We start from the raw sequence: 18,712 nt of genomic DNA, 5'->3' as shown, positions 1-18,712 counted from the left end.
CAGGGCTCGTAACCACAGCAGACCTCTCGTTCTGCCAGTCTTTAACTGGTAGGTCTCTCTCTCATATTCACAGTAGCATTTCAATCACCTTTTTAACCTCAACATTTTCGGTGCAGTGAGTAAGTACAATTGAAAATCTCCATTCCGCAGCTGGTTGACATCAAGTTCAGTCATGCAGCCTACAGTATATCTTGAGACTACAGCCTATTTTGATTGATTTGTACAGCTATACATTACATTATGATAGAATCCAATAACCCTTCATATTTCATTTTTTATCAAATTTAATTCTTATCGAATTCAAAGTTGAGCCAACATTCAGCTGTGAGAGATGTACTGTATACTAGTTTGAGCAGGTTGTTAGAGGGTAACTATAGTATTGAGGTAGTGTTTGTTGATGATGTAGCCTATTGGTTTGAAGCCAGCTACAGGAGACAATGCCGCCAGAATCCGCAGCTAGCATTAGGAGACGCCCCTTTAGTTATAGCGTTCGAAGAGATGGATGCTAGATTTTGATGAGAGCCCTTGTCACTGCTAACAAAGCTGCACCGGTGGAGGTGGTAGCTAGCTAGCTATCTGTTTTAGCTAGTGAAACGGAGGCTATCCGTATTGGCTAGGCTAACAGAGAGGGTGTTAAGCTAGCTGTATGTTGTTGGCTGCTAAAGGAGCGGAAGCTAGCGATGGGAGGCTAGCGGTGGGAGGCTAGCCGTGGGGAGCCACTGACATGGCTTTGGTGTCTAAACTGCCTGACACACATCCTGAGAGGGAGCTGTGATTGTCTGTATCAGAGTCCCTGCTGTCACACAACAAGCGATCCGGGAGCCCCTGCGCCACAGGGCTAGCTCTCATACCCCCCAATACACACACACACAGAGTGACCAGTGGAATACAAACAAGAAACGCCACCACCAAGCGCCTATCTCTCTCTCCCTCTCTCTCTCTGTCACTCGTTCTCTCTCTCCCCTGGAAGAGGCTACGCTAATTAGCCAGGCTCTAATGAGACAGAATGGCACTGATCTGGTCCGCCGCTGCGCCACCAGGGGTGAGGGGGGGAGGCAGGGGGTTGGTGCAGGGGGGGCTGGTGTGTGCCATCTGTCACCCTGCGCCCGCCTGGCACGGAGCTCTCCGGGGGGGGAGGGACACTGACTGCCTAGCTGGTCTGGAGTGGAAAGGTGGAGAGTGGGAGAGGGGAGGAGGAGGGTGGTGGAATTACTGGACTTGCCCCCCCCCTGCCTATAATTTCTGAAATGATTCATATCCTGGGTTAGTGGAATCTGTGTTGTTGTTTTTGACTGGGACAGCTTGAACGCTGTACATCCATCCCACTCATATGGCCCAACCACCTCCTTAATACTCATGCATGGATCCCTCCCATCCTACCAAACCTGTCAATCAATTCTCACCAGAAATGTTGGGTTCCTCTCTCTGCTGAGTCTAAGGGGCAGATGTTACGGGAGATGACATTTGGAACGTAGACTCACTGCTTTGACAGAATTGAATAATATCTGATCTTCTGAAGCAGGAAGAGCCTAGGGAGAAACTGGGCATGACCACCTACACCATGAGTCATGACCCTAAAGATAAAAAATGTGAGGGGTTTATAACTTGAGTGTTTTTCCTTCATGGATAATATGACTGAGGTGCGGTTATAGGGCTGATCCAGAGTGAAGTTATAAACCACCTCCCAAAGTTTCACTTGGGAAACTGTTTTTGTGGTGCAACGGCCAACAGAATATCTCCATTGTTTGTTTACAGACTCCAGATTGTCTCCCTGCGAAGCTGAGGCAGATTAGAAATGAGAGAGCATCACCAAAAGGGAAATAAAGGCCATGACTGTTTATTAATTGATTTATTTATTTATCCGGTTGCTTGGTTATTAGGTTGCCGGGGAAACGGTGGCAGATCCTCTATATTATTAAAGAGACCATTTCTTGAACCGGAGACCCAGATGTCTGAATAATTAATTTAGTGTATGAATTATCTCGCAAAAGGCAGTTCCTTCTCCTCCCTCTGAAATGAGCATTTTTGTAATTGTTTAATGGACAGAGGAATCCCCACCAGCATCTAACCCACTGCCTCTCAGTTCATCAACCACCTCTAACTCCCCCCCCCACTGAGCATGCACATACCTCTCTACTGTCTCTCTCTCTCTCTCTCTCTCTCTCTCTCTCTCTCTCTCTCACACACACACACACACACACACACACACACACACACACACACACACACACACACACACACACACACACACACACACACACACACACACACACACACTCTCTCTCTCTACCCTTTTGCCCACCTCCACCACACCTACTGTACCTACCTCCATCCCCACATTCCACTCCCCGACATTTGCCCCCCGCTGTCCCAAGTCTGAGGCAGCTCTCACCCTCCACGCCCCCGTTGCTTCTCCTTCCCAGGCTGGGCTAACAGTGTAGGGAGAGCCTCGCTCCAGCTCCAGCCCTTTCCCACTATCTCCTCTGACAGACCACACAGGGCTTGTTCTGAGGCCCATTCTGGCTAATCTGATCAGGCAGGCAAATACGCCGGGAAAAGCGCTTTAATGATCCCCCTAATTACCTCAAGTCAATACCAACTGTATTATTAGACTCGGGGAAAATATTCCATTAGGGTGCCCCCTGTGGGAGTCACCCCCGTGCGCACCGATGTCACGCGCCGCGCGCCCCCACGCTTGTAATTAATTTTATTTACACACGCAGGAATGCACAAGGTCGCACCTGCAGCCCGGAGCCGCCCGACTCGGCCCGCCTAATCAGATCTGTCATAATTACCATTCTGCATGCTTCTGACACACGCCGGGAAATATTTCAATTTAACTACAGCCACTAGCTCCGGCAGATGCAGTGTGGGGATGTGTTAGTCTGTGTGTGTGTGTGTGTGAGAGAGAGAGAGAGAGAGAGAGAGAGAGAGGGGAGAGCGAAGAGAGAGAGGGAGAGAGAGAGGGGAATTGCTTGGGGAGACATTAGGACCTATTCGAGTGCTTGTGTACTCCTGCTTTCTATTTCTCTCTCTCTCTCTCTCTCTCTCTCTCTCTCCTTCTACTTGTTTCTCTTCAGAGCCTGTCTCTCTCCTCTCTCCAGACCCTGTCTCTCTCCTCTCTCTTACTACGCACATGATGCCACAAAGTAGACTTCTCACACTGTATAGCTATGACTTTCCACACCGGTTCTCATTTCATACAGAGGGTTAAGACGTCCTCCCATCTCATACATATCATTCATTGAGACCCTATTTGGAGATTTGAACAAATGTAACAGTCCCTTCCATCTGAAAGCAGACTTGTAGACCAATTACAGATGTGGCTTTAGCTGTTAGCTGACATACACAATTTGCAGGTTTTCTGCTATTTTAATCCATAATTCACTAAGATCAGCCATGATTTATCAGCTTAATTATGCTCTGATATTAGCAATTAAACTCCAGCTTTGAATTAAATCTCAATCAAGTGCTTATAATTGATGGAATCACACTCCTCGTAGGTGATTGGTGTGTTCCATATTCAGATGCTGTTTAGCTCTGAAACGTTCTTCTTCTCTCTTCCTCTTTTGTGAGTTGGTGGTCCTTTGTGCATTCATTCACTCTCTTACTTGTTCTCCTGTTTCTGTAGCTGCCTCAGTACTGTTGTAGACTCCATCGAAGATGTAAACAGAGGGATACTATAATGTTGAAGAGATTTTACTGGACTCTCTCTCTGTGTTTAATAGTTATCAAAACCGGAATAGCTTGATACATTTTTTCCACAGTCAACTGAACATGCCTCCTAATGTTTGACAAAGAGACCCGGCATACAACATAGTGATTTGTTTTGTCATTTTGTAGCCTGGCAGAGCAGAGCACAGATGTGTCAAGTTCTGTATTTGAGGGTTTTTACATTTTATTGACCTGCTCTGGTCATTCTGTCCCAGTTCTAAGTGTTCCCGTTTTAGGAATTCATACTGCAACTGCGACATTCTGTGACGATGAACCAATTGCCATTGTTCTGAGAGTAAATGCTGAGAAAGAGAACATTTCCAGCACAATCATGCTTTCACTCCGCAGCATATGTGCAATGGAGATTTTCGAGTCTGCTATTGTTGACAACTGGCGCATTGTGATGCGAGAGGGCATGACCTTTCACTCAGTAAACGCTGATATCACATGTTTCCCAGTTGGTGTCTTTGACATCATATATCTTCCACTGCGGGTCTGAAATGTGTCGGTCAAGACTTTCCATGTTGCAATTTGAAAACGAATGCAGGGAAACAGGTTGCCTTGTTTGTTTCAGATTGAGCAGATGTGGGTATGTATGCATACTCTACTCTTGACACTCCTGCAAAAGGGGTTAGGTAACCAATCTGGCAACTGATTGGAAGAAATTCCACTTTGACAAGACATTAATGCATGTTTTTATGTAGCTACAGGTTAAACTCTGTATAAATGTCCAAAATAAGAGATTTAAAGATGACATTGTATTCTGTTGAGCAATATATTTCCTACTAAGGAGTCACAATTTGACTGGATTGTTTTGTGTACAAATCCTTCAAAACAAATCATCACTTTTAATTTGTTGTTTCTAAAGAGTGTTAATTGATAGATTCGTTCTACGGCACAAATGCTCGTGGACAGTCAGGCCCCAGTCCAATGAGTTCTATTGCAGGGAGTCAGATGGTTGAGTTATGAGCAGTCAAGAGTATTACCATGTATTACCATGTGCAGAACAATCCCCTGCAGGATCAGTGAGTAAAGCCCAGGACCTGAGCTCTATCAAGTGGAAATAATGCAGTGGTGCACATAGACATCTGCATGAGCTCTTTCACGGTTCACTCTACTTGTGTTACCAATTACTTCAGGTGAATCCTGAAAACAATTACAAAACATAATAGCTGTATACTTACATTGAGGAGTTTACCACAACAGTCACGGCCTTCATCAATAAGTGCATACAGTGCCTTCGGAAAGTATTCAGGTCCCTTGGATGTTTTTCACATTTTATTACGTTACTGCCTTATGTGCTTAGGGTCATTGTCCTGTAGGAAGGTGAACTTTCCTCAGCGGTCTGGGGCAGATTTTCACCAACGATCTCTCTATACTTTGCTCCATTCATCTTTGCCTCGATTCTGACTAGTTTCCCAGTCCCTGCCTCTGGAAAAACATCCCCACTGCATGATGATGCCACCACCATGCTTCACCGTAGGGATGGTGCCAGGTTTCCTCCAGACGTGAAGCTTAGCATTCAGGCCAAAGAGTTCAATCTTGGTTTCATCAGACCAGATAATCTTGTTTCTCATGGTCTGAGAGTCCTTTAGGTGCCTTTTGGCAAACTCCAAGCGGTCTGTCATGTGCCTTTTACTGAGGAGTGGCTTCTGTCTGGCCACTCTACCATAAAAGCCTGATTGGTGGAGTGCTGCAGACATGGTTGTCCTTCTGGAAGGTTATCCCAGCTCCACAGAGGAACTCTAGAGCTCTGTCAGAGTGACCATCAGGTTCTTGGTCACCTCCTTGACCAAGGCCCTTCTCACCCGACTGCTCAGTTTGGCCGGGCGACCAGCTCTAGGAAGCCCAGGGTGTTCTTGGGGACCTTCAATGCTGCAGCATTTTTTTGATACCCTTCCCCAGATCTGTGCCTCGACACAATCCTATCTTGGATCTCTACGGACAATTTCTTCAATCTCACGGCTTGGTTTTTGCTCTGACATACACTGTCAACTGTGGGACCTTATATAGACACGTGTGTGCCTTTACAAATCATGTCCAATTAAATGAATTTACCACAGGTGGACTCCAATAAAGTTGTAGAAACATTTCAGGGATAATCAATGGAAACAGGATGCACCTGAGCTCAATTTCGAGTCTTATAGCAAAGGATCTGAATACTTATGTAAATAAGGTATTTCTGTTTTGTAAAAATTATACATTTGCAAAAATGTCTAAAAACCTGTTTTTGCTTTGTCATTATGGGGTATTGTGTGTAGATTGCTGAGGATTTTTAGAATTCCATTTTAGAATAAGGCTGTAATGTAACAAAATGTGGAAAAAGTCAAGAGGTCTGAATACTTTCCGAAGGCACTGTAGACAATGTCATCCCCACAGTTACTATAAGAACATGTCCAACGAAAAAAACAGGCATTACCTGCTGGACTAGAGCTACCGCTTACAAGAAACGGGACACGGACATGGACGCATGAAAGAAAGCTCGCTACGACCTCCGATGAGACATCAAACATGCAAAAGGACAATATAGGAGGAAGGTGGAATCCTATTACACCGGCTCCGATGCTCGTTGTATGTGGCAGGGCTTGCAGATGATAACGGATTGCAAAAGGAAACACAGCCGTGAGTTGCCCAGCGATGCAGAACTCCCAAACAAGCTAAATGCCTTTTATCCTCGCTTCGAGGAATATAACACTGTGCCTTGCGTGAAAGTTTCTGTTTTTCCGGATGACTGTGCGATCTCGCTCTCCGTGGCCGATGTGAGAAAAACATTTAAACAGGTTAACAATCACAAGGCCGCCGGGCCAGACAGAATACCAGGGCACATTCTCAAAGAATGTGCAGACCAGCTGGCAAGTGTCTTCACTGACATTTGTAATCTCTCCTTGTCCCAATCTGTAATCCCAACATGTTTCAAACTGACCACCATTGTCCCTTTTCCCAAGAGCTCCAAGGTAACCTGCCTAAATGGCGATTGTCCTGTCGCACTCACATCTGTAGTTATGAAGTGCTTTGAAAGGCTAGTCATGACACACATCAACACCATCATCCCAGACACCCTACACCCACTCCAATTCACATACTACCCCAAAAGGTCCACAGAGGATGCAATCTCAATTGCACTTCACACTGCCCTCTCCCACCTGGACAAGTGGGGAAATAACTATGTGAGAATGCTGTTAACAGACTACAGCTCAACGTTCAACACCATAGTCCCATACAAGCTCATCACCAACCCTTCCCTCTGCAACTGGATCCTGGACTTCCTGATGGGCTGGCCCCAGGTGATGAGGGTAGGCAACAACACCTCTGCCACGCTGACCCTCAATACGGGGGATCCTCAGGTGTACCTGCTTAGTCCCCTCCTGTACTCCCTGTTCACCCATGACTGCATGGGTACGCACGACTCCAACACCATCATCAAGTTTTCTGACAACACGACGGTGGAAGGCCTGATCACCGACTGGCTGCATCACCGCCTGGTATGGCAAATGCACTGCCAGAGCCGACTCCTACGCTGGCTGATCCGCAGGATGAGAGGGTTCTTTGTCCCGCACCAGAACCACCTCCGATGCGGGAGGATCCGCGGGATGAGAAGGTTCTTCGTCCTGCACCTGAGCCGCCACCAACACTAGAAACCCCCCCCCAACCCTCCCTTTTGGTTTCAGGTTTTGCGGCCAGAGTCTGCACCTTTGGGGGGGGGGGGGGTACTGTCACGTCTTGACCATAGAGAGCTCGTATTTTTCTATAGTAGAGTAGGTCAGGGCGTGACTGGGGGTTTTGTCTAGTTTACATTTTCTATGTTGTTTTGGTTCTAGTTTCTTTTTTATATGTTTGGATTTTTATATGATCCCCAATTAGAGGCAGCTGGTCATCATTGTCTCTAATTGGGGATCATATTTAAGTAGTTGTTTTTCCCACCTGTGTTTGTGGGAGATTATTTTGAGTTAGTGCATGTTGCACCTCTGTCGTCACGGTTTGTGTTTTGTTTATAGTTTATTGTTTGTTTTGCTAAGTTTCACATTAAAATAAAAGATGTGGAACGATACGCACGCTGCACCTTGGTCTCCTTCCTACGACGAACGTGACAGCTACTCTGTTCTTTATTTTAGTGTTATTATTATCTATCCTGATGCCTAGTCACTTTACCCTGCTTTCATGTACATATTTACCTCAAATATCTTATTATTATCTATCCTGATGCCTAGTCACTTTACCCTGCTTTCATGTACATATCTACCTTAAATATCTTATTATTATCTATCCTGATGTCTAGTGACTTTACCCTGCCTTCATGTACATATCTACCTCAAATACCTTATTATTATCTATCCTGATGACTAGTCACTTTACCCTGCCTTCATGTACATATCTACCTCAAATACCTTATTATTATCTATCCTGATGCCGAGTCACTTTACCCTGCCTTCATGTACATATCTATCTCAAATACCTCGTACCTCTGCACATTGATCTGGTACTGCTACTTCCTGTATATAGCTCCACATTGATCTGGTACTGCTACTTCCTGTATATAGCTCCACATTGATCTGGTACTGCTACTTCCTGTATATAGCTCCACAGTGATCTGGTACTGCTACTTCCTGTATATAGCTCCACGGTGATCTGGTACTGCTACTTCCTCCACAGTGATCTGGTACTGCTACTTCCTGTATATAGCTCCATTCTTGTGTATTTTATTCCTTGTGTTACTATTTTATTTTGTTATTATTTTTAAACTCGGCGCATGTGACAAATACTATTTGATTTGACTTATTTGTACTACTTACTCTACTTATTTGCTTCAAAATCTTTACTCATTGTTTTATTATGGAATGAGTGAGACAGGTAGAAGGAATCCCAACTCTAGTCAGCACTGTGAATGTAGTATTTTTCAGGAAGGCCACATGGTAGCTAGACCTCCAATTCTCCCGGGGGAAGAATGGTTGAGTTCAATTAAGGGCCTCGACCCCATTTCCTCCTTGTTCCCACCCCTCTCCTCTCTCCACGCCAAAGACTATTTGAATAGGCGCTCGGACCTGCCTTATTTGCATATTAAGATTTCCTCACACACACAAAACATTGGGTCGGTTTTCCACAGTAAAGTTTTGCTTATTGTTGCAGGAGATTCACATATGCCGAGCATCAAGCAGGTCGGCATTTCCCATCAACAGATGGGCATGGCGCCGTATTTACAACCCAGTGCTGGTAACTGTGTGGGGGGAACGCGCTCTAAGGTGACGCTCTTGCAGAGGAGAAACAGGTTTGAACATACCGTGTTATCAGCTGCATTTATCTGCATAGCATTGTCTGCTAGTGGAGCTGGGCACTATGCCAGGTTTAAGGAGGGAAAGACAATAATGCTTTGTCTCTCCTACTTTTCATTTCTCTCGCCCTCTCGGACAGAGATGTGAGTCTGGCTGGCTCCTAATCCCTCCTCTGACAAGTTCCACAAGTCCAGCCACAACAATGGATCGCAATCTATTTCTCCCAACTGTCACAGTTTTTTTTTTTTTTGCTTCTACAAGGTCAAATGTGCTTTTGTTTCAGAGTAGACAATTATTGTATAAAGCACCATATTCAATTTAATTGTGTTATAATCCCCCCCCACCCCCCCCCACCTAACAAAAAGAGAATCAGAGTTGGTCGACATCTGCCGGCTTATTTTTCGGTGGTGGACTGATGGGGCCGATAATGACCAAATGAGATTAGAGATAGGTGTCGGCCCTGCCGTGTGACTGTAGAGACAGCCCTCTCTATCTCTGTCTTTTCCATACAGGGTTTCACAGCAGGGTGTTGTTTATTGATGCAGTAATGTGCATCCATGTTGTGGAGGGAGAAGGGAGGGAGGTGAAGGGAAGAGGGGTGGGAGGTGAAGGGAAGAGGGGTGGGCGTGAATACCGGGCTGTTCCCTGACAGAGCATGCCTATGCTCTCATTGGCAGCTTGTGACTGCTGCAGACACACACAAACATGGTACGGTGTGCCGCTGCATAGTTGGGTGAATCTTGCGCATGAATTCAGCCATTGTGTTGGGAGCGAAATAAATCAGAGTGCCTGGTTGCTATTTATACTGTGCTATACAATGGGAGCTCTGCTGGGCTGAGCTGCTGAGGAGTTTACTACTCTGTCATTCTGCACCTCTTCACCCCCTCAGCCCGTGTGCTGACGGTCAGATTGGAGGAACAAACAGGCAGGGTGGTCACTCTCCTCACTGCTCCATTCTCCATGCTAATCATTATGAATAATAAATTTTTATTTATAGAGAGCGCTTCACTAACTCTGAGAGAGTTCGAGGTAGTTCGGAATTGGTGAGCAGTGTAAGTACAGCGTATCCAAACACTGTTGTTAGGGGGGAAATGAACAATATGGACGAGGTACACAGAGCAACAGAGATGTTTGGTTGTTATTGTAAGTGCCTGTTTCAACACAGTAACACAACATGCATTGTGCAGCCAACCTAATAACTATTACACCAATTGATGCTGCTTATACATTTCTGCACAGTCTATCTAAAGCTTTGAAAGTCAGCACAATTTCAAGTAGAAGTTGAAACAATGGGTAAGTCATAGATATTACAGTAAGCTGGAACACCATTTTAGATTTTTCCACCACGTCACATTGTCATTGTGATTATTAGACAGAAATCCTCACTCCAAATGAAGTTTTCACATCACGTTTTTTTGACCGAAACCAAGTTTTTTTCCCCCTGAGTTTGCTGGCAAGAGAGCCAAGAGCCACCTCCTCTGACCAGCTCTCCCACCTCTCTTTCTCCCCTCAATGCTTCTGCCAGGCCTGTGGAAGCAATGCAATTAGACAAACACAAACACAACTTCAGCTCTTTAAAGCACCAGGGAAAACGCTGACTGTCCACTTGTGTGAGAACAACTAAGGGAAGCTGCCATTTTGACATTAGCTACACTTTTGTGATAATTTTACCAGTTTAAACTTCTCTGCGTCAAACTTCCTTTACTTTAGTCGTAGAACATTCTATCAACGAGTTTTCAGCAAAATATAAATAGCATAGTGACAACATATTAAGAATGTACCTCTTGTTTTTACTGTAGTTATTTTTAACTAGCTAGTTAATTTATGTGAGGACTTACTATGGGGTTCATGTTGGCCTTTTGTTTGACTGACTTTAGCACTTTGGGTTTAATCCTGCTAGTTTGGGGAGTGTTTGAGTTGGATTACTTCATCGTGCCTTGGTAGTGTGGTTTAGTTCTGTTTCTGAATAAGCGGGGTGGGATGTGGGTGCGAAAAGAGGGGTGTTCCTCAATACCGAATCAGCGGAAACCAACAGACATCAGAGTGGTAACGCGGTCCAAATCCCTCTGCATGCAAATTAAAAAAGGAAACAATAAACGTGGCAGAAGAACAAGGTGGGCACGCAGTCTTTAGGTTCTCTCTCTCTCTCTCTCGTTCTGTCTCTCTCGTTCTGTCTCTCTCTCTCTCTCTCTCTCTCTCGTTCTGTCTCTCTCGTTCTGTCTCTCTCTCTCTCTCTCTCTTGTTCTGTCTCTCTCGTTCTGTCCCCCTCTTTCTCCCTCCCTTGCTCCCGGCTTTCTCCAAAACTCTCCTGGGTTTGATGTGGCTTAGGGGAGGAGTTGGAACAAGGGACAACAGAAATGCTGAGTTATCTCTTGCATGCAGTGTGGTGGCGTGGCTCTGCCCCGTATGTGTTTGTGTGTGTTTGTGTGTGTGTGACCAGCGCAGTGTAATCCTGTGGAAAGGAAAGGTGCTGCCGCACTCTGGCTGGGAGATTACAGTACTGCTCTGTCACGCTGCCAGGACAGACTACCGGCTGAACAGCTTCAGTCGCTCTCCCTTCTCTCCTCTTTAACTCCCTCTCTCTCTTTCTCTCTCTCACACACACACTCACATTCTCGCCCTCCCTAAATTAAGCTGCTTTCCCTCCTTCCCTCCCTCCCTCCTTCTGCCTTCTCACCCGTTACAGCTCTCTTTTAGCCACGGTCATTTAAAATTCCCTATTTTTCTGTCTGTTTCTCTTCCCTTCTCTCTCTCTCTATCTCTTCCTTTCTCTCTCTCTCTCTCTCTCTCTCTCTCTCTCTCTCTCCCTCTCTGGCTCCCTTGTTCTCTACTCTTCATCTCACACTATTTTCTCTCACCCTCTGCTTCAGTTCTGTCATGGTGATCACCCCCCTGCCCTCACATGGCCTAGTTGAGTTCCCTCCACATCCAGCGCTGTATAACTGAGTCACAGGACCTCATCACAGAGCTCCATCTACTGTACTGTACCGCTCAGCTGCACCCACACAGTCACACACACAAGCTGCCTTTGACTGTGGCTTCTCAGATACATGCCCTGTGTAAATTCATATTGTATAGCTACAGTTCTCTATAGCCCACAGTCCCATCTCTCATGGCCCTCTGCTGGGCTAGAGTATAATGTGTCATGTAAACTGTTAAATGGGTCCTTCATTTTGTGCTACATACTATGAATACTACATACATGTGTATGTTGTCATACCTAATGGTCCCAGAATGTGTTCTTCTGCTGCCTTTATAATTGTATTAGATTGGCATGTTACAGGTATGGGCTAAAAGTTATAGCTAAGGGTATACTCTCCGCCCCTGGTCAGGGTTTCTTTCTGTGTGAGTACAGCAGTTAAAGTGGAGGGTTAGGCTAAACCTCTCTGTTGTTTCCTTTCGGTAAAGGGCTGGCTGTGTGAGCTTCTGCGCTGGAAGGAGGACCCCAGCCCGGAGAACCGTACGCTGTGGGAGAACCTGTCCATGATTCGCCGCTTCCTGAGCTTGGCCCAGGCGGAGCGTGACGCCATCTACGAACAGGAGAGCACGGCTGGCCAGCAGCAGCACCACGCCGACCGGCCCCCACACACGATGCACATGTCCACTGACCCCATGCAGGTGAGGAGGCAATGACGTGCACGTTAATACATACATGCCCGCACACAAGCACATAAATACACATAGACATGTACACACACACACACACACACGTACCTATGTGCAGTGGACACGCATACACATCCATTGAAGATGAGAGGAGATAGACACACACACACACACACACACACACACACACACACACACACACACACACACACACACACAGCACAGACACCAACTTTGATGTCTATACCCACAGAACCCAACTCTGATGTATATGTCCCACACAGATCCACTACAGGTGAGAGAGAGAATTTATATTCTATCATTTATGTTGTGATTTCAAATAAGCAACCAGTATTATCCCTTAGTTTTACATTGTACTTATCTGGTGTTCGTAATAACCAGCAGTAAGGGGGCATTTCTACAAATGATCTCTATTCATCACAAACAGAGTAACAGTCAAAATGTTTGTTTTTAATGAATTACTTTTTAAAGTTACTTTTACTTTTAACTTATCTAAGCTTTCTTTTTAAAAAGGCAGCTTGCAAATTAACACAAAAACCTGAGACTCACGTTAAACTTTTAAAATTGTGAATTATAAACATAAATACTTCTATTAAACATAGTGGCAGCTGAATGGCTGATCAGTTATTTTGTTAGGCAGAAACATATGGCCAGTCCCATACAAAACCACCAGTGTAGAAATACCATAATCAGATTTTTCTCATCGACCCTAATATCAGATTAAAAAAAGTGAAAAAAAATGTACCAATTTGGGATACTTCGCAGAAAAGTTAACCGCTAATGAAATAGAAATGATTTGGCTTCCAGTAAAATGTCTCAGTACTGTAATGCATAGAGGAACTACTGACACTTCATAATGCTTATTGGTGTTGGCGTTGAACTTCTGTCAACCCAGGTCAGTCGACTGATTAAAAAGCTGGTTCTCAACCTGTTGCAAAACAGTGACGCACAGATGTGGAGAGAAGCCGGCATTCATTGGCTAACCTTCCCTTATTACAGCTCCCTATATGTGTGTTGTAGTGTAAAATGGGATCTTTGAGTGAAGATGTGCAGCTGGCTGATAAGCTATCTGTAAAGTGCTGTGTTTTCTAAACTTCATTACCAAACTCCAATTGGAGTGGGTCTGACTCAGGGGGAAAAAAACTGTTGCGTGTTCAATAGAGAGCACGAGTTGCCCACTCAACCCTCTCTCCACTCAAACAATGAGACATTTTAGGAGTAATGTGTAATGTGTTTACACCAGCGGGATACTGACGGCAAAGCAAGGCCATCGTTAGCATTCTCACACCCATGGCAATCGGCGGCGATCGCGTATTGAATTGTACACACATTGAGTTTGTTTATTGCAGTCTGGCAATATCATTTGAATGGGGTCTGATAAGCTCGACAGTACCAATCAGAATGGACAGTTTCCGTGTGAATTCCCGGCGTCTCAGTGTCTTTGTACGTGTTTGCATGCGTGTGTGTCGTGTGTGTGTGTGTGTGTGCAGGTTTGTATGTGAGTACTGGTGCCTCTACCCCACAATGAAAGACACAATTTCCTCCTGAAAAAAAAAAATCCCAAGAACTGATTACATTCAATAAGATATTACATGGAAATTCCTCCAGTGGAGCGTCTGTTCTGTACACAGTGGGCCCATTTTTCTACACAACTCAATTGAGTTGAATTAAAGGCGTTATTAAGTCGCCGATAAGTGTTCACTGATAACATCCTGTCTCTTGTTTCCCCCCACCCTCCTTTTCCCACCACAGTCTCAGACCCATCAACCGCCCCAGCAGCAGCAGCAGCTCCCCATGTCCCTCCAGCACCCCTCCCAGCCTCCACTGTCCCAGCAGCCCATGCAACAGCAGCAGCAGCAACCACCCATGGGCCCCAGGCTTCCCCCTCGCCAGCCCCCCACCGCCTCCCCGGCAGAGACAGAGGACCAGGGCCGCGGCGGCGGGGGGACCAAGGCTCGCTCCGGCGGGGGCAAGATCTCCCAAGAGGCCCTAGGCATTCTGCAAAGCTTCATCCAGGACGTGGGGATGTACCCAGACGAGGAGGCCATCCACACTCTGTCGGCCCAGCTGGACCTGCCCAAGCTCACCATCATCAAGTTCTTCCAGAACCAACGCTTCTACGTCAACCACCCGGCCAAGCCGCCCAAGGAACCCAGCAACAGCAGTAGCAGCAGCCCGGCCTTCGAGGAGGAGCTGTCGGACTTCAGGGAGGGCAGTGCCGAGCTGCTGAAGGAGCTGGAAGAGAGCACACAGACCAACAGCACCATCTTCTCCATCAAGATCGAGGAGCACCTGGCCCGTGCCGAGGCCCTTTCAGAATCTGACCACGAGCCCAAGGAGTAGAGAGAGCGTCCCCCAGTCTGAACACTGTGCTGAAAGAGTAGTGCTGCTGTACACACAGAGACTGAATGCAATGCTAAAGGGTAATGGTCTGGCTAGCGCAGTGCGACCGCTGCGAGAGTAAAGAGTAGTGTTTTATCAATGCAGAGTCTGGACTCTATGCGTACGAGTAGCATTTATGTATCAATGCAGACTGAAAGGCTACGCAACGCTACCATTCTCACACTGGAACCCCCCCATTTCCACAGACTACAGTAATACGAATAAGTATTGCTTTTTCTGATTTTGTAAAACTTGTATTATTCACTGTAAAGATTAATGCATCATTTAAATAACCTGCACAAAAAATTATTCTAAGTATGTTGCCGTGGATATTTGCTGACTGCACTTAATGTCTGTTGTTTTACACTGATTTCCTTTCTTTTTGAGCTACTGATATTATAATAAAAAGCCCCCATGGAGTTTGATAGGACTTTGATAGGTGTTTACGTATGTAATTTTAACTGGATTTTTTAAAATGCATATTAAATCGAGGACCAAGTGGATGACAAGGCCTTAATGATGAGGTACTAAGTCTGGAAGCCTGCTGGCAAATGAGTTATTCTTTGAAAAAGCGAAAAACATGACGGTGATTACGGATCACTCAAACTCTGGAACGCAAACCGCACCCCAGGTGCGTCGCCGAGAATAGCTCAATCGTTACATATTATTTGTTAGGAAGAAATATAAATATATATATAGACATTATATTAACTGTAAAAAAAAAAAAAAAATACAGTCTTAAAGAAACTATGCCAATAAATGCCTTGTACTATATGGCACTGCCGATTAGATTATTTTGCAAAACCTTTGTCACTGTACTTTCTGAATCAGTCACACAGTTTAAAAATGTGAATCACAAACTCTGTTTTTTGTTGTCTTCTACATTATTTATTTGCAGTTCATGCAGTGTTTCTGATGTAATTACTTTTTTTGGAAAGTTTGTTACATAGCCTTTTTTTTATTTCAATGATCCTTTTCTATTTATAAATGTAATTTTGATGGGCAGTAAAAACAAAAAGTGTCTTAACGTTTTAAATGGAAAATGTGCTTTAAAGGTTGCCTATAAAAGTGCTGTATGTCAAGCAACTCATGCTACAAGCTTCACAATTAATGTTGTATGCAATTTTTACTATCATGCAAATAAGCTTAGGTAAATTACTAACCTATAGAACACCTTAGAAAGAAAAACATATGCAATCTGTGTGAATATCGATGTCTGCAATGTGTCTTCCTTTGGTTAACAATCCAATTCAAGCTATTCCTGTATAAATATCCTGTATAAAAAAGTGTTTCTTTTTTATGAGTTTATTTCAATGAGAACACCAGTTATTTTGTTACAACTGACTGTTTTATAAGTGTTTCTCGGTTTCTTTATGCAGAAATTGTTTAACTAGGAGTGGTTCTTTATTGTTAATTACACAATTAAACTGTTTGTATTGTACCCCAGATTCTTGCCATTCATGTGACCACGCTACTTGCACCTATAGAAGGTTTCACTTACCATATTCAACAGTATGTATCAACATATAACGACTTTTCAGTCAAATTAGTTCATTTTTTATCCTAAAAAGTGTAATACTTGTAAGTATCACAATTTATATTTGTCCTTTTTTTTTATTTCTATGCAGAAGTTAACACTTTTAACAATATGTGCATATCCAATACCTTTGAAAACCACTGACCATGAGCTCCACTCCTGCATCTTTTATCTTGATACTCTCCTGAGCGTCTGAAGTAGCTGTGAGACCTGAAAAGTAAATAAAAGTGGGGTGTTAATTCCTGTGCTAACGAAGCCCTCTACAGGGAGATAATGTGTCAAAACTGCACAGGTGCCCTGACCTCTCCCTGAACCCCAGGTGAATTCAGGTGTTTGTCTGCTCCACACAGAAATGACCTTTACCTGTTAACACCCTTGGATATGTTTCAGCCAGTCTGGGCTGGATTCCCTTGAGGTTTTGCTCTTTTTTTCCTTTTTCAAAATAAAGACCAGTGTAACATTGTGTGTGTTTGAAGCAAAGGAGGAGAAATGCACAGATGCTTGAATCACATATTCACATAAGGGGATTCTAAGGGCTTCAATCACCGGAGATTTGAGTTCTTGAGCACTTTAGGTTATTTATAATTCAAGGGGAAATGGTCACTGTAGTTTAATATACACTGTACACTTTTAGAAGAAAAGGTGCTATCTAGAACTTAAAATGGTTCTGTCCCCATAAGAGAACCCTTTGAAGAACGCTTTTTGGTTCTAGGTAGAAAACCCTTTGGTTCTATAGAGAGTTCTACGTGGACCCCGAAAGGATTCTCCCTGGAAACAAAAAGGGTTTGCCTAAGGGGACAGCCGAAGAACCCTTTTTTCTAAGAGTGTACATACCTGGGTTGGGATCAAATCTGAATTGTGTTACAAATGGCTCTTTAATTCCAATCTGAATCTTGAATTTGAATTGGCCACACCCTGCTTGAAGCAGAATTTGAATTGAATTAAAAGAAGTAGAATTAAATTCAATTAAATTCAAATGGCTCATTTATCACCATAGAAATGTGTATTTTGACATAATGTATGGTTACCAATAACATGTAGCATAAAGTTGAAACATTTAATTTTTAAAACTCATTATTATAAAACTATTTTAAGTACACTGGTCTGGAAATATTCTAAGATCATGTTGTGGGTTGTCTATAATAATTCATATTTGCCATAAAAATATGTTAAAAAATATCTGAAAAATGTATTTCCCAGAGTGCATTAGATCAAACACTGCAGTATGGAAGGGAACATTATCTAACATCTCATGACAAAGAAAAATACTGTTTTGCATCTTTGAGTTATAATCAAACTAATATCTGAAATTGTATTAAATCAAACTTCATTGGTCATGTACACAGTTTAGCAGATGTTATAGTGGGTGCAGTGAAATGTTTGTCACTAACTCCTATCAGTGCAGGAAAATGTCAAACAAGTACATAAATAATAAAAAAAATAAAAACAAGAAATCAAGTAATATCAGAACGAATCCAATTAACAACCCAAATAACACTATCAGTCATCCAAATGCAACCTATGCGTATATAAAATGACAATATATACTATAAATGATATGTACAGCAGTATATCTACAGCAGTAGAAAAACAGTAGAAGAGAAGAAGTAAAGTGTGTCTCTATATACTGTGCATTCGGAAAGTATTTAGACTCCTTGACTTTTTCCAAACTTTGTAACGTTACAGCCTTATTCTAAAATTGATTCAATTGTTTTTTTCCCTCATCAATCTACACACAATACCCCATAATGACAAAGCAAAAAACTGTTTTTGAAATTTTTGCAAATGTATAAAAAATGTCAACTGAAATATCACATTTACATAAGTATTCAGACCCTTTAATCAGTACTTTGTTGAAGTACATTTGGCAGCGATTACAGCCTCGAGTCTTCTTGGGTATGACACTACAAGCTTAGCATACCTGTATTTGGGGAGTTTCACCCATTCCACTCTGCAGTTACTCTCAAGCTCTGTCAGGTTGGATGGGGAGCGTCGCTGCACAGCTCTTTTCAGGTCTCTCCAGAGTTGTTCGATCAGGTTCAAATTCTTTTCTGGCTGGGCACTCAAGGACATTCACCGGGTCGTTGTCCTGATGGAAGGTGAACCTTTGCCCCAGTCTGAGCGCTCTGGGGCAGGTTTTCATGAAGGATCTCTCTGTACTTTGCTCCGGTCATCTTTCCCTCTA

General features: G+C 43.8%; 1 protein-coding gene across 9 annotated transcripts in view; it reads left to right on the top strand.

The window, feature by feature from the left end:
• LOC106582030 (DNA-binding protein SATB1) overlaps positions 1–16,990 on the top strand; it is a 58,802-nt gene extending 41,812 nt beyond the window's left edge. For 8 of the 9 annotated variants that reach the window (XM_014164707.2, XM_014164722.2, XM_014164730.2 and 5 more), the window contains exons 12-14: positions 12,390–12,599; positions 12,841–12,882; positions 14,361–16,990. In XM_014164707.2, coding sequence (XP_014020182.2) covers positions 12,390–12,599; positions 12,841–12,882; positions 14,361–14,951 — 843 coding nt within the window. In that variant the 3' untranslated portion in view covers positions 14,952–16,990. The remainder of the gene's footprint in view (positions 1–12,389; positions 12,600–12,840; positions 12,883–14,360) is intronic. The other variant, XM_014164738.2, reaches the window with a different exon arrangement.
• The last annotated feature ends 1,722 nt before the right edge of the window (positions 16,991–18,712 follow it).

Source organism: Salmo salar, chromosome ssa02, assembly GCF_905237065.1.
Source record: "Salmo salar chromosome ssa02, Ssal_v3.1, whole genome shotgun sequence".
NCBI lineage: Eukaryota > Metazoa > Chordata > Actinopteri > Salmoniformes > Salmonidae > Salmo > Salmo salar.
Note: the sequence above shows the minus strand (reverse complement) of the source record. Positions and strands in the feature narration are given on the sequence as shown.